Source organism: Pseudophryne corroboree, chromosome 6 (assembly GCF_028390025.1).
Source record: "Pseudophryne corroboree isolate aPseCor3 chromosome 6, aPseCor3.hap2, whole genome shotgun sequence".
In the NCBI taxonomy this organism is placed as follows: domain Eukaryota; kingdom Metazoa; phylum Chordata; class Amphibia; order Anura; family Myobatrachidae; genus Pseudophryne; species Pseudophryne corroboree.
Genome location: NC_086449.1, coordinates 553454916 through 553470622, shown reverse-complemented (window position 1 = coordinate 553470622; position 15707 = coordinate 553454916). Strand labels below are relative to the sequence as shown.

Below are 15707 nucleotides of genomic sequence, written 5' to 3'. Positions count from 1 at the left end.
TCTATAGACGGTACCGCCACTTGTTTTGATAAGCGTGTGAGCGCCTTATCCACCTTAAGGGGTGTTTCCCAACGCGCCCTAACTTCTGGCGGGAAAGGGTATACCGCCCATAATTTTCTATCGGGGGGAACCCACGCATCATCACACACTTTATTTAATTTATCTGATTCAGGAAAAACTATGGTAGTTTTTTCACATCCCACATAATACCCTCTTTTGTGGTACTTGTAGTATCAGAAATATGTAACACCTCCTTCATTGCCTTTAACGTGTGGCCCTAATAAGGAATACGTTTGTTTATTCACCGTCGACACTGGATTCAGTGTCCCTGTCTGTGTCTGTGTCGACCGACTAAAGTAAACGGGCGTTTTAAAACCCCTGACGGTGTTTTTGAGACGTCTGGACCGGTACTAATTGTTTGTCGGCCGTCTCATGTCGTCAACCGACCTTGCAGCGTGTTGACATTATCACGTAATTTCCTAAATAAGCCATCCATTCCGGTGTCGACTCCCTAGAGAGTGACATCACCATTACAGGCAATTGCTCCGCCTCCTCACCAACATCGTCCTCCTACATGTCGACACACACGTACCGACACACAGCACACACACAGGGAATGCTCTGATAGAGGACAGGACCCACTAGCCCTTTGGAGAGACAGAGGGAGAGTTTGCCAGCACACACCAAAAACGCTATAATTATATAGGGACAACCTTATATAAGTGTTTTCCCTTATAGCATCTTAATATATATAAGCATATCGCCAAATTAGTGCCCCCCCTCTCTGTTTTAACCCTGTTTCTGTAGTGCAGTGCAGGGGAGAGCCTGGGAGCCTTCCCTCCAGCCTTTCTGTGAGGGAAAATGGCGCTGTGTGCTGAGGAGATAGGCCCCGCCCCTTTTTCGGCGGCCTCGTCTCCCGCTCTTAACGGATTCTGGCAGGGGTTAAATATCTCCATATAGCCTCCGGAGGCTATATGTGAGGTATTTTTAGCCAAATTAGGTATTCATTTGCCTCCCAGGGCGCCCCCCTCCCAGCGCCCTGCACCCTCAGTGACTGCCGTGTGAAGTGTGCTGAGAGGAAAATGGCGCACAGCTGCAGTGCTGTGCGCTACCTTTAGAAGACTGAGGAGTCTTCTGCCGCCGATTCTGGACCTCTTCTTACTTCAGCATCTGCAAGGGGGCCGGCGGCAAGGCTCCGGTGACCATCCAGGCTGTACCTGTGATCGTCCCTCTGGAGCTGATGTCCAGTAGCCAAGAAGCCAATCCATCCTGCACGCAGGTGAGTTCACTTCTTCTCCCCTCTGTCCCTCGTTGCAGTGATCCTGTTGCCAGCAGGACTCACTGTAAAGTAAAAAACCTAAGCTAAACTTTCTCTAAGCAGCTCTTTAGGAGAGCCACCTAGAATTGCACCCTTCTCGGCCGGGCACAAAAATCTAACTGGCTTGGAGGAGGGTCATAGGGGGAGGAGCCAGTGCACACCACCTGATCGGAAAGCTTTACTTTTGTGCCCTGTCTCCTGCGGAGCCGCTATTCCCCATGGTCCTTTCAGGAACCCCAGCATCCACTAGGACGATAGAGAAAAGCTATTGAAACTATTACTAGTTCAACTACTGACTGATTACTATACTGACAATCCTGTATGTGATAGTGGTAGAGCAAAACACCATTTTTAATGACCGTTATTGATGCAAAAGTGTGACATTGACCAAATCAATGACATTACATAAGTGTAAAAGCCGGCAGCAACAGAGTGAGAAAAGAAAATCATATTGTGAGAGCACTCAGTGAAGCTCATTCAAACCCAGCTAACACAAACACTATTAAAGCTAATTTGTTATGACACTGAGAAGTAAATGAGAGAGTAAATAGAGCTACTAAACAATAGTGTGCGACAAGTGGCTGCTTTGGAGGGAAGCACAATTATGTAGTACCTCCAGGCTCAGTGACAGCTACAGCAGAATATTGTTTGCCATTTGATTTTGTAGTACACTGTACTAAGCTTTACTGCTGATGTCATGGGTCAATCTATTAAGCAGCAGCATCTCTGGATAGGCAGAGCCGATACTTCTACTAGTGAGGATGTAAACGTAAAATCTGAGACAGCTCATTCCAATAATGGCTTAAGAAAATAACAGCTCCTTGTGATTAGGAGGATTCTCATTAAGAGAAAAGAGAGCCATCACTACAGTGATTAGACCATGGCGAAAAGTTTTATAAATGCTAATCCTGTTCACACTAGAGTGCTCAGTATAAAAGTGTCTGCCCACCAATCCATCTTCTGTAACTACCAAATCAGGCACATCAAAGGCCTCAGGCTGAAGAAGCAATTTGCGGCAGACGCCCACTCTAGGCCATAGACCTACTCCGTAGTCCAAGATCCTTAACTTTTATCTTGGTAGGGCTCACACACTTCATCCACAAAAGAGACATTCTCTACCATAGCTGAAGTCGCTTGTTTGTTAAACTATGCATGTCTTGTTTAATCTACCACATAAGGATAGTTGGGAGGACACAATAAAAATTAAATTTCTCATACGTCCTAGAGGATGCTGGGGTCACATTCATAGCCATGGGGTATAGACGGGATCCGCAGGAGACATGGGCACTTTAAGACTTTCAAAGGGTGTGAACTGGCTCCTCCCTCTATGCCCCTCCTCCAGACTCCAGTTTTAGAATTGTGCCCATGCAGACTGGATGCACTACATGGGAGCTCCACAGAGTTTATCTGAAAAAGACTTTTGTTAGGTTTTTTATTTTCAGGGAGACTGCTGGCAACAGTCTCCCTGCTTCGTGGGACTTAGGGGAGAGAAGTATAACCAACTTCTAGTGAGTTTAATGGCTCTGCTTCTGGCTACAGGACACCATTAGCTCCCGAGGGTTTGATCGCTGGGTACGCCCAGATGCTCGCTCCAACAGCCGGCCGTCACCCTCCTTACAGAGTCAGAAGTCAGAAAACAGGTGAGTAGCTGAAGAAAAGAAGACTTCAGTGACGGCATTTATGAGGTAGCGCACAGCGAGCGGACGCTGTGCGCCATGCTCCCACACACTCAGAACTACAGGGTGCAGGGTGCGGGTGGGGCGCTCTGGGCAGAAAATAAATCTTCAATGTACCGCTGGCAAGAGGGGACATTAGTACCAAGGCACTGTCCTAACCCCCGCCAGTATAAATATTTATTGAAAATTGCGGGAGAAGCGAGCCATTACGGGGGCGGAGCTTCTTCCTCACAGCTCAACACAGGCTGTAGAGACGCTTGTCTTCCTCACACTGCTGACAGGGGCAGGGTGCAGGGCGCGGAGAGGGGGGGGAGGGGGAGCGCCCTGGGCAGCATAAATTTCTCATTTAAACCTGAAAAAAAAAAGGTGACACTAGTGCACGGGCACTGTCCTATCCCCGCCAGTATAATTAATTATTTACGGGGGCGGGGCTTCTTCCTCACTAAGCAAGCACACTCAGCGCCATTTTCTCAAGTAAAACGCTGGTCCTCCCTTCACTACTGACATGTATCAGGGTGCAAAAACGGGGGGGGGGGGGGGGCGTTGTATATGGTGCTTGTATTATATTATAAAGCGCTGCAGTTCTGTTTTCAATGTTATAGTTCACAGGCTTTGTGTCTTTTTTGCGCTGGAGAGTGAGCTGGCAAAATCCTCTGTGTCCCCCTGACAGGTCTGTCCCCTGTAAGCCCGTGTGTCTGTGGGTGTTGTGGTACACGTGTGTTGACATGTTTGAGGCTGAAGGCTCGTACAGAGCACACTATATTAGGGACGCAGCCGTGTGATGTGGCCCTGTCGGCACCATCCATACCTGACTGGGTGAAAAAGGTGGGATAAGCCTGAGTCTCAGACTCAGAAGTGGAATGTAATGTTTTAAATTATCCCTCTTATTCCTTAGCAGACCCCTTGAGGTCACAGAAGCTTTATTTTGCCAAGTTGCTACAGGATACCGACATGGGCACTGATTCCAGTGTCGAGTATAATGATTCCAACATAGATCCAAATGTGGAAAGAGTATTCAGTACATGATTGGGGCTACTAAGGACGTCTTACACGTCACTGGCGACCCTACTGTTCCTGACAAGAGGATATGCCTATATAAAGAAAGTTTAGGTACTTTTGTTCCCCCTCTCATGAATTGAACACTCTAGTTGAGAAAACCTGGGAAAGCCCTGTCAGAAAGTTTCAGATTCCCAAAAGGATTCCGGTGGCTTATCCTTTTCCCTCTGAGGATAGGGAAAAGTGGGAGTCGCCCCCCATTGTAGACAAGGCCCTATCACGTTTGTCTAAAAAGGTGGCTCTCCTGTCACCTGGCACGGAGGCCCTTAAGGACCCTGCGGATCGTAAGCAAGAAAATATTAAAAATAAGAATTTACTTACCGATAATTCTATTTCTCGGAGTCCGTAGTGGATGCTGGGGTTCCTGAAAGGACCATGGGGAATAGCGGCTCCGCAGGAGACAGGGCACAAAAAAGTAAAGCTTTACTAGGTCAGGTGGTGTGCACTGGCTCCTCCCCCTATGACCCTCCTCCAGACTCCAGTTAGGTACTGTGCCCGGACGAGCATACACAATAAGGGAGGCATTTTGAATCCCGGGTAAGACTCATACCAGCCACACCAATCACACCGTACAACTTGTGATCTAAACCCAGTTAACAGTATGACAACAGAAAGGGCCTCTTAAAGATGGCTCCTTAACAATAACCCGAATTAGTTAACAATAACTATGTACAAGTATTGCAGATAATCCGCACTTGGGATGGGCGCCCAGCATCCACTACGGACTCCGAGAAATAGAATTATCGGTAAGTAAATTCTTATTTTCTCTATCGTCCTAAGTGGATGCTGGGGTTCCTGAAAGGACCATGGGGATTATACCAAAGCTCCCAAACGGGCGGGAGAGTGCGGATGACTCTGCAGCACCGAATGAGAGAACTCCAGGTCCTCCTTTGCCAGGGTATCAAATTTGTAAAATTTTACAAACGTGTTCTCCCCCGACCACGTAGCTGCTCGGCAGAGTTGTAATGCCGAGACCCCTCGGGCAGCCGCCCAAGATGAGCCCACCTTCCTTGTGGAGTGGGCTTTTACAGTTTTAGGCTGTGGCAGGCCTGCCACAGAATGTGCAAGTTGAATTGTGTTACAAATCCAACGAGCAATCGACTGCTTAGAAGCAGGTGCGCCCTACTTGTTGGGTGCATACAATATAAACAGCGAGTCAGATTTTCTGACTCCAGCCGTCCTTGCAATGTATATTTTTAAGGCTCTGACAACGTCCAACAACTTGGAGTCCTCCAAGTCGCTAGTGGCCGCAGGCACCACAATAGGTTGGTTCAGATGAAATGCTGATACCACTTTAGGGAGAAAATGCGGACGAGTCCGCAGTTCTGCCCTATCCGAATGGAAGATTAGATAAGGACTTTTATAAGATAAAGCCGCCAATTCAGATACTCTCCTGGCAGAGGCCAGGGCTAGTAACATAGTCACTTTCAATGTGAGATATTTCAAATCCACCTTTTTCAATGGTTCAAACCAATGGGATTTGAGGAAATCTAAAACTACATTTAGATCCCACGGTGCCACCGGAGGCACCACAGGAGGCTGTATATGCAGTACTCCCTTGACAAAAGTCTGGACCTCAGGGACAGAGGCCAATTCTTTTTGGAAGAATATTGACAGGGCCGAAATTTGAACCTTAATGGATCCCAATTTGAGACCCATAGATAATCCTGATTGCAGGAAATGTAGGAAACGACCCAGTTGGAATTCCTCCGTCGGAACCCTCCGATCCTCGCACCACGCTACATATTTTCGCCAAATGCGGTGATAATGTTTCACGGTGACTTCCTTCCGTGCCTTAATCAAGGTAGGAATGACTTCTTCTGGAATGCCTTTCCCTTTTAGGATCTGGCGTTCAACCGCCATGCCGTCAAACGCAGCCGCGGTAAGTCTTGAAAAAGACAGGGACCCTGCTGTAGCAGGTCCCTTCTCAGAGGTAGAGGCCACGGTTCGTCCGTGAGCATCTCTTGAAGTTCCGGATACCAAGTCCTTCTCGGCCAATCCGGAACCACTAGTATTGTTCTTACTCTTCTTTGCCGTATGATCTTCAATACCTTTGGTATGAGCGGCAGAGGAGGAAACACATACACTGACTGGTACACCCAAGGAGTTACCAGTGCGTCCACAGCTATTGCCTGTGGATCTCTTGACCTGGCGCAATATTTGTCCAGTTTCTTGTTGAGGCGAGACGCCATCATGTCTACAATTGGTCTTTCCCAACGGTCTATTAACATGTTGAAGACTTCTGGATGTAGACCCCACTCTCCCGGATGAAGATCGTGTCTGCTGAGGAAGTCTGCTTCCCAGTTGTCCACGCCCGGGATGAACACTGCTGACAGTGCTATCACGTGATTCTCCGCCCAGCGAAGAATCTTGGCAGCTTCTGCCATTGCACTCCTGCTTCTTGTGCCGCCCTGCCTGTTTACATGGGCGACCGCCGTGATGTTGTCCGACTGAATCAACACCGGCTTTCCTTGCAGGAGAAGTTCCGCCTGGCTTAGAGCATTGTAGATTGCTCTTAGTTCCAGAATGTTTATGTGAAGAGACTTTTCCAGACTCGTCCATACTCCCTGGAAGTTTCTTCCTTGTGTGACTGCTCCCCAGCCTCTCAGGCTGGCGTCCGTGGTCACCAGGATCCAATCCTGAATGCCGAATCTGCGGCCTTCTAATAGGTGAGCCTTCTGCAACCACCACAGAAGTGACACCCTTGTCTTTGGTGACAGGGTTATTCGCAGGTGCATCTGCAGATGCGACCCTGACCATTTGTCCAACAGATCCCTTTGGAATATTCTTGCATGGAATCTGCCGAATGGAATTGCTTCGTAAGAAGCCACCATTTTTCCCAGGACTCTTGTGCATTGATGTACTGACACTTTTCCTGGTTTTAGGAGGTTCCTGACCAGATCGGATAACTCCTTGGCTTTTTCCTCTGGAAGGAAAACCTTTTTCTGAACCGTGTCCAGAATCATTCCTAGGAACAGCAGACGAGTTGTCGGGATTAAATGGGATTTTGGAATATTCAGAATCCACCCGTGTTGTCTTAGCACCTCTTGAGATAGTGCTAAAGCTGTCTCCAGCTGTTCTCTGGACCTTGCCCTTATTAGGAGATCGTCCAAGTATGGGATAACTAATACGCCTTTTCTTCGAAGAAGAATCATCATCTCGGCCATTACCTTGGTAAAGACCCGAGGCGCCGTGGACAATCCGAACGGCAGCGTCTGAAACTGATAGTGACAGTTTTGAACAATGAACCTGAGGTACCCTTGGTGTGCGGGGTAAATCGGAACGTGTAGATACGCATCCTTGATGTCCAAGGATACCATAAAGTCCCCTTCTTCCAGGTTCGCTATCACTGCTCTGAGTGACTCCATCTTGAACTTGAACTTTTTTATGTAGAGGTTCAAGGACTTCAGATTTAGAATAGGCCTTACCGAGCCATCCGGCTTCGGTACCACAAATAGAGTGGAATAATACCCCTTTCCTTGTTGTAATAGGGGTACTTTGACTATCACCTGCTGAGCGTACAGCTTGTGAATGGCTTCCAACACCCTCTCCCTTTCGGAAGAGACGGTTGGTAAGGCAGACTTCAGGAAACGATGAGGAGGATCCGTCTCTAATTCCAACCTGTACCCCTGAGATATTATCTGCAGGATCCAGGGGTCTACCTGCGAGTGAGCCCACTGCGCGCTGTAATTTTTGAGACGGCCCCCCACTGTCCCCGAGTCCGCTTGAGAGGCCCCAGCGTCATGCTGAGGTTTTTGCAGGAGCCGGGGAGGGCTTCTGTTCCTGGGAAGGAGCTGCCTGTTGGTGTCTCTTCCCTCTTCCTCTGCCTCGTGGCAGGTACGACAAGCCCTTTGCTCTCTTATTTTTGTAGGAGCGAAAAGGCTGCGGTTGAAAGGTCGGTGCCTTTCTCTGTTGGGGAGTGACTTGAGGTAAAAAAGTGGATTTCCCGGCAGTAGCCGTGGCCACCAAGTCTGATAGACCAACTCCAAATAACTCCTCCCCTTTATACGGCAAAACCTCCATGTGACGTTTTGAATCCGCATCGCCTGTCCACTGTCGTGTCCATAAGGCTCTTCTGGCTGAAATGGACATAGCACTCACCCGAGATGCCAGTGTGCAAATATCCCTCTGTGCATCACGCATATAGATAAATGCATCCTTTATTTGTTCTAACGACAGTAAAACATTGTCCCTATCTAGGGTATCAATATTTTCAATCAGGGATTCTGACCAAACTACTCCAGCACTGCACATCCAGGCAGTTGCTATAGCTGGTCGTAGTATAACACCTGCATGTGTGTATATATTCTTTTGAATAACTTCCATCTTTCTATCTGATGGATCCTTAAGTGCGGCCGTCTCAGGAGAGGGTAACGCCACTTGTTTGGATAAGCGTGTGAGCGCCTTGTCCACCTTAGGGGGTGTTTCCCAGCGCGCCCTAACCTCTGGCGGGAAAGGGTATAATGCCAATAACTTTTTTGAAATTATCAACTTTTTATCAGGAGCAACCCACGCTTCATCACACACGTCATTTAATTCTTCTGATTCAGGAAAAACTGTTTGTAGTTTTTTCACACCATACATAATACCCTGTTTTACGGTATCTGTAGTATCAGCTAAATGTAACGTCTCCTTCATTGCCAAAATCATATAACGTGTGGCCCTACTGGAAAATACGTTTGAATTTCTACCGTCGTCACTGGAATCAGTGCCCGTGTCTGGGTCTGTGTCGACCGACTGAGGCAAAGGGCGTTTTACAGCCCCTGACGGTGTTTGAGGCGCCTGGACAGGCATTAATTGATTGTCCGGCCGCCTCATGTCCTCAACTGACTGTTTAAGGGAAGATAAACCATCACGTAATTCCACAAATAAAGGCATCCATTCTGGTGTCGACCCCCTGGGGGGTGACATCTGCATATTTGGCAATTGCTCCGCCTCCACACCAATATCGTCCTCATACATGTCGACACCACGTACCGACACACACCGCAAACTCACAGGGAATGCTCTAATGAAGACAGGACCCACTAGCCCTTTTGGGGAGACAGAGGGAGAGTCTGCCAGCACACACCACAAAGCGCTATATATACACAAGGGATATCCTTATATTAAGTGCTCCCTTATAGCTGCTTTAATATATATATATATATAGCCATTAATGTGCCCCCCCTCTCTGTTTTACCCTGTTTCTGTAGTGCAGTGCAGGGGAGAGACCTGGGAGCCGTTCTGACCAGCGGAGCTGTGACAGAAAATGGCGCCGTGTGCTGAGGAGATAGGCCCCGCCCCTTTTTCGGCGGGTTCTTCTCCCGCTATTTTTCCAGTCAGGCAGGGGTTAAATATCTCCATATAGCCCCTATGGGCTATATGTGAGGTATTTTTAGCCTTGTATAAGGTTTATATTTGCCTCTCAGAGCGCCCCCCCCCAGCGCTCTGCACCCTCAGTGACTGCCCAGTGAAGTGTGCTGAGAGGAAAATGGCGCACAGCTGCAGTGCTGTGCGCTACCTTATGAAGACTGAGGAGTCTTCAGCCGCCGGTTTCCGGACCTCTTCACGCTTCAGCATCTGCAAGGGGGTCGGCGGCGCGGCTCCGGGACCGGACTCCACGGCTGGGCCTGTGTTCGATCCCTCTGGAGCTAATGGTGTCCAGTAGCCAAGCAGCAAATCCACTCTGCATGCAGGTGAGTTTACTACTTTCCCCCTAAGTCCCACGTTGCAGTGATCCTGTTGCCAGCAGGACTCACTGTAAAGAAAAAAACCTAAACTAAACTTTCTCTAAGCAGCTCTTTAGGAGAGCCACCTAGATTGCACCCTTCTCGTTCGGGCACAAAATCTAACTGGAGTCTGGAGGAGGGTCATAGGGGGAGGAGCCAGTGCACACCACCTGACCTAGTAAAGCTTTACTTTTTTGTGCCCTGTCTCCTGCGGAGCCGCTATTCCCCATGGTCCTTTCAGGAACCCCAGCATCCACTTAGGACGATAGAGAAATGCATTTATGCGACCACAGGTACGCTACTCGGACCGGTCATCTGATAAAGATACCCTAGATAGGGATAGCATGCTCTTGACGCTGGGTTATATCAAGGACGCTGCAGCTTACCTAAAGGGAACTGCGAGAGATATTGGCCTTTTGGCATCAAAGGCCAATGCCATGGCAGTCTCAGCTAGATGAGCATTGGGGATTCACCAATGGAATGCGGATGCTGACTCCAAGAAAAATATGGAATCTCTACCATATAAAGGTGGTGCCTTGTTTGGTGACGGCTTCGCTGATTTGGTATCTACGGCTACCGCGGGTAAGTCATCCTTTTTGCCTTATGTTCCTCCACAACAAAAGAAAACACACCACTATTAAATGCAGTCCTTTCGGCCCAATAAATACAGAAAAGGGCGAGGTTCTTCCTTCCTTGCTACTAGAGGAGGGGGAAAAGGTAAAATATCACCAGCCTTGTCGGGTCCCCAGGAACAGAAGTCCTCCCCGGCTTCTGCCTAATCCACCGCATGATGCTGGGACTCCTCTGCGGTAGTCCGCACCGGTGGGGGCACGTCTCAAACTCTCCAGTCAGTTCTGGTTTCGTTCGGATCTGGACCCATGGGTTTTACAAATAGTATCCCAAGGGTACAACCTGGAGTTTCAAGACGTTTCCCCTCGCCGATTTTTCAAATCGGCCTTACCAGCTTCTCTTCCGGACAGGGAGGTAGTATGCGACGCAATACAAAAGTTGTGTCAAAATCAGGTCATTGTCATGGTTCCCCCGTCACAACAGGGAGAAGGCTTTTATTCAAACCTGTTCGTGGTCCCGAAGCCGGACGGCTCGGTTAGACCAATCCTAAACCTGAAATCCCTCAATTTCTACCTAAAAATAAATACATATCCAAATTCAACGTTGCTGTTTGGTCGGTCTACGGCTCCGAGGATTTTCACCAAAGTGATGGCGAAAATGATGGTTCTCCTTCGCAAGCAAGGGGTCACGATTTTCCTGTAATTGGACGATCTCCTGATAAAGGCGAGATCCAGGGACCAGTTGGTGCAAAATATTGCACTCTCCCTGACAGTTCTTCAACAACATGGTTGGCTCCTAAACTTGCCAAAATCACAAATGTTTCCGACGACGCGGTTGTCGTTTTTGGGAATGATACAGGACACAGAACTACAGAGAGTTTTTCTTCCAGTGGAAAAGGCTCTGGAACTTCAGAGTCTGGTCAAACAAATTCTGAAACCAGCAAAAGTGTCAATCCATCAATGCACTCGGTTGCTGGGGAAGATGGTTGCGGCCTATGAGGCCATTCAGTTTGGCAGATTCCATGCCAGAGTGTTTCAGTGGGACCAGTTGGACAAAGGGTCCAGATCCCACCTGCACATGCACAGAAGGTTATTCCTCTCTACCAAGACCAGAATCTCACTCCTGTGGTGGCTGCACAGCTCTCACCTCCTAGAAGGACGAAAGTTCGGGATCCAGGACTGGATCATACTAACCACGGATGCAAGTCTCCGAGGCTGGGGAGCAGTCACACAGGGGGAAAACTTCCAAGGAAGATGGTCAAGCCAGGAAACTTGTCTCCACATAAACGTTCTGGAGTTAAGGGCCATTTACAACGGCCTTCTACAAGCGGAACATCTTCTTCGCAATATGCCCGTACTGATCCAGTCGGACAATGTAACAGCAGTAGCGTACATAAACCGCCAGGGCGGAACAAAAAGCAGAGCGGCAATGGCAGAAGCCACAAAGGTTCTCCGCTGGGCGGAAAAGCATACAAGCGCTCTGTCAGCGATCTTTATTCCAGGAGTGGACAACTGGGAAGCAGACTTCCTCAGCAGTCACGATCTCCATCCAGGAGAGTGGGGCCTCCATCAAGAGGTCTTCACAGAAGTGACAAGTCATTGGGGAATTCCTCAAATAGACATGATGGCATCTCGTCTCAACAAGAAGCTTCAGTGATATTGTTCCAGGTCGTGGGACCCTCAAGCAATAGCAGTGGATGCACTGGTGACACCATGGGTGTTTCAGTCAGTGTATGTATTCCCTCCATTTCCTCTCATTCCAAAAGTTCTAAAGATCATAAGAAGAACAAAGGTTCAAGCGATCCTCATTGTCTCAGACTGGCCAAGGAGGGCTTGGTATCCAGATCTTCAGGAATTACTCATAGGAGATCCCTGGCCTCTTCCTCTATGCGAGGACCTGTTACAGCGGGGGCCGTGCGTGTATCAAGACTTACCGCGACTGCGTTTGACGGCATGGCGGTTGACCGCCAGTTCCTAGCCCGAAAGGGTATTCCCAGTGCAGTCATTCCCACACTTCTTCAGGCCAGAAAAGGAGTAACGTCTAAACATGAACACCGTATTTGGAGAAAATACGTTTCTTGGGGTGACTCCAAGAAGGCTCCTACGGAAGAATTTCAGCTAGGACGTTTTCTCAATTTTCTACAACCAGGTGTGGATGCGGGCCTAAAATTGGGCTCAATTAATGTACAGATTGCAGCTTTATCGGTTTTCTTTCAAAAACAAGTGGCCTCCTTCCCAGAAGTTCAGACGTTCGTGAAAGGAGTGCTGCACATCCACCCTCCATTTGTGCCCCAGTAGCACCATGGGATCTTAACGTGGTGTTGCAGTTCCTTCAATCACATTGGTTTGAAACTTTACAAAAGGTGGAGTTGAAATTCATCACTTGGAAAGTGGTCATTCTTTTGGCATTGGCATACCGCTATGCGGGTGTCTGAGTTAGCGACCTTGTCTCACAAGAGCCTTATTCGAACTACCATGAAGATGGAGCAGATTTGAGGACACGTCATCAATTTCTGCCGAAGGTGTTTCATCTTTCCACATGAACCAACCTATTGTGGTGCCTGTGGCCACTGACACCTTCTTTGAGTCATAGTTTCTAGATGATTAGCGCTTTGAAGATTTATGTCGCCAGACCGGCTTGGATTAGGAAAACAGAGGCTCTGTTTGTCCGGTTTGCTTTCAACAAGATTGGGTGCCCTGCTTCCAAGCAGTCTATTGCACGCTGGATCTGTGGTACGATTCAGCATGCTCATTCCACGGCTGGAATGCCGTTATCGAAATCGGTGAGGGACCATTCTACTAGAACGGGTGGCTTGTCCTGGGCGGCTGTCAGAGGGGTCTCGGCATTGCAACTTTGCCGAGAAGCTACTTGGCAAACACTTTTGCTAAGTTTACAAGTTTGGTACCTTGGCCGATGATGACCTCGAGTTTGGTCATTCGGTACTGCAGAGTCATTCGCACTCTCCCGGCCATTCTAGAGCTTTGGTATAACCCCATGGTTCTGAATGTGACCCCAGCATCCTCTAGGACGTATGAGAAAATAGGATTTTAATACCTACCGGTAAATCCTTTTCTCTTAGTCCGTAGAGGATGCTGGGCGCCCGTCCCGGTGCGTACTGTATCTGCAGTTATCACTTGTAGTTACACACATGTTGTGTTACAGTTCTTGTCAGCATGTTGCTGCAATCGTTCATGCCGTTGGCTTGTATTCTGTTGAATGCCACGTTCTGCGGCATGCTTGTGGTGTGAGCTGGTAAGATGCTCACCGTGGTTTAACAATAAATCCTTTCCTCGAAATGTCCGTCTCCCTGCGCACAGTTCCTATAACTGGAGTCTGGAGGAGGGGCATAGAGGGAGGAGCCAGTTCACACCCTTTGAAAGTCTTAAAGTGCCCATGTCTCCTGCGGATCCCGTCTATACTCCATGGTTCTGAATGTGACCCCAGCATCCTCTACGGACTAAGAGAAAAGGATTTACCGGTAGGTATTAAAATCCTTTTTTTTTTTTACTAAATATTATTAAGAAATACTGGACTTACTTGAACATTGTATTAAACGGTTATATTAGTACCGCCTGAGTTCTATTATTACAATATAAAAAAAAACATGTTGGGCATGCCAGTCTTTCCATATGTGCAAGTCTGCTTCCGTATATAAGCAATACAAGATTACAATGAGTCCAGTACTAAAACCAAAACATAGTGCCACCGCTTCCTGTGTCAGACCTTCCAGTATATAGGTACTGTATTAAAATAAAGTTGAATATTTGTCAATTGCGCACAGCAAATAGAAGAGATGTGGTACTGTTATGTTATCCTTACAGTTTATCAACAGAAACTTTCATTTACATTCAACAAACACCAATAAATACAAAAAAGCTCTGGTCTGCCAAAGGGAGTCTCAGGTTCTTATAATGACGGAGAATTCATGTTCCCCATTCTATGTGGTTGAGCTGTGAACAACCTGGGGCCATGGGTACCCCCTATTACCCTTGACCACGGGCATCCAACCAATCTGCCTATAAAACCCCACAATCTAATCGAGGTAAATGCCAACTGTATATTTTTATTAAACTACTATCCTACAATCCTGCTCTGTTCCTGTTCTCTTTGTCCCTTTAATTTATGATTATTTTTTTAAACTGCCATACTATCATTTAGCTTATCAGTCTCATATACATCCAGCACCAACTTATGTCATCGTTGTTGGTTCATTTCCCATAACTAAATGCTTTTAACAATGTTATAATTGTTTTGGTCTCTTTGGTTGGAGCTCTTATTACGGTAAAATTATAAACTTTATTTATAGTAAATCTATTAAACACAATAACTTGCAGCTCTACAAAATAGAATTTCTTCTATTATGACATGAGAATGTGGAATAAGCAAACAGATCCAATTGTACGATAATCTGTAACAATAAACTGCTATTACGACTAGGAAAGCATTCTATGCAAGCTTTATTTATCAAAAGCATCTACAGAAAGAAATAGAATCACGTTTCTCATCCCAAATAATATATTTTTAGGAAAAAAGGAAACATTTGAAAAAACTTGTATCACATACCCCTGCTTTAGTTGCCTTACACGTTGGCTCTGTACTATGCAAGCTTTTATGGGCACTACAGCACCATACGGCGAGCAATGAAGCAACTTCAATACAGCTCATTGTTGCACATAGCAGTGGTTTCATTTAAAATGTTATCAACAAAACTCCTCTATGGTGATTCTCCAGAAAGTGAACATAAAATTCCGTGCATCACACGCTTTTAATTTTTTTTTCTTTTGAACTGGTCTGTTAAGAAAGCGTTGTTATATGAAAAACTTAATGGCTTAGTAGCAATACCTTACCCTATAACTTAAGACCCACTAAAATCTTGGTATTTTGGAGAAATATGTCGTTTGAATTTGTATAGCTGTCCCTGTGTATCACAGAGAATCGCCCTATATACACAGAGGCTAGGATGGCAGACTCGAGTAGACAGGTAACCTATTTGAACGGTCACTATGCAATTCTCCTGAAAGGTAGCTAGCACATAGCCAGCTAAGTAGTTATCTTCTCCATGATTACGTACCTGAAACAGCATGTAAGCGTCTTTAGCACATGGCTTCAGAGTGCTGACAGATCTCCTATTACTGTTTCCAGTGACAGGCACAGGCTGCTCCACAACATCTGCATACAAAAGTGACAGCTTTTAGTCTTCCTTAAGACTGACACACAGTATTTGTAATGCATTGATATTTTATTTTTGTAACCAGATCTTTAAATTACATATAATCAGTGTGTAATGGAGACATTTGAGGCTTTTTTTTTTTAACTCAAACAACCAACAAGATGACTCTACATCATATAATGAAGCATATGGTCTTCTAAATGCTA

The 15707-nt window shown here is 46.9% G+C and overlaps 1 protein-coding gene across 3 annotated transcripts in view; it reads right to left on the bottom strand.

Annotated features, from left to right (window-relative positions):
* MON2 (MON2 homolog, regulator of endosome-to-Golgi trafficking) overlaps positions 1-15707 on the bottom strand; it is a 257814-nt gene that overhangs the window by 186307 nt on the left and 55800 nt on the right. For all 3 annotated transcript variants that reach the window (XM_063927724.1, XM_063927725.1, XM_063927726.1), the window contains one exon: positions 15403-15500. In XM_063927724.1, coding sequence (XP_063783794.1) covers positions 15403-15500 — 98 coding nt within the window. The remainder of the gene's footprint in view (positions 1-15402; positions 15501-15707) is intronic.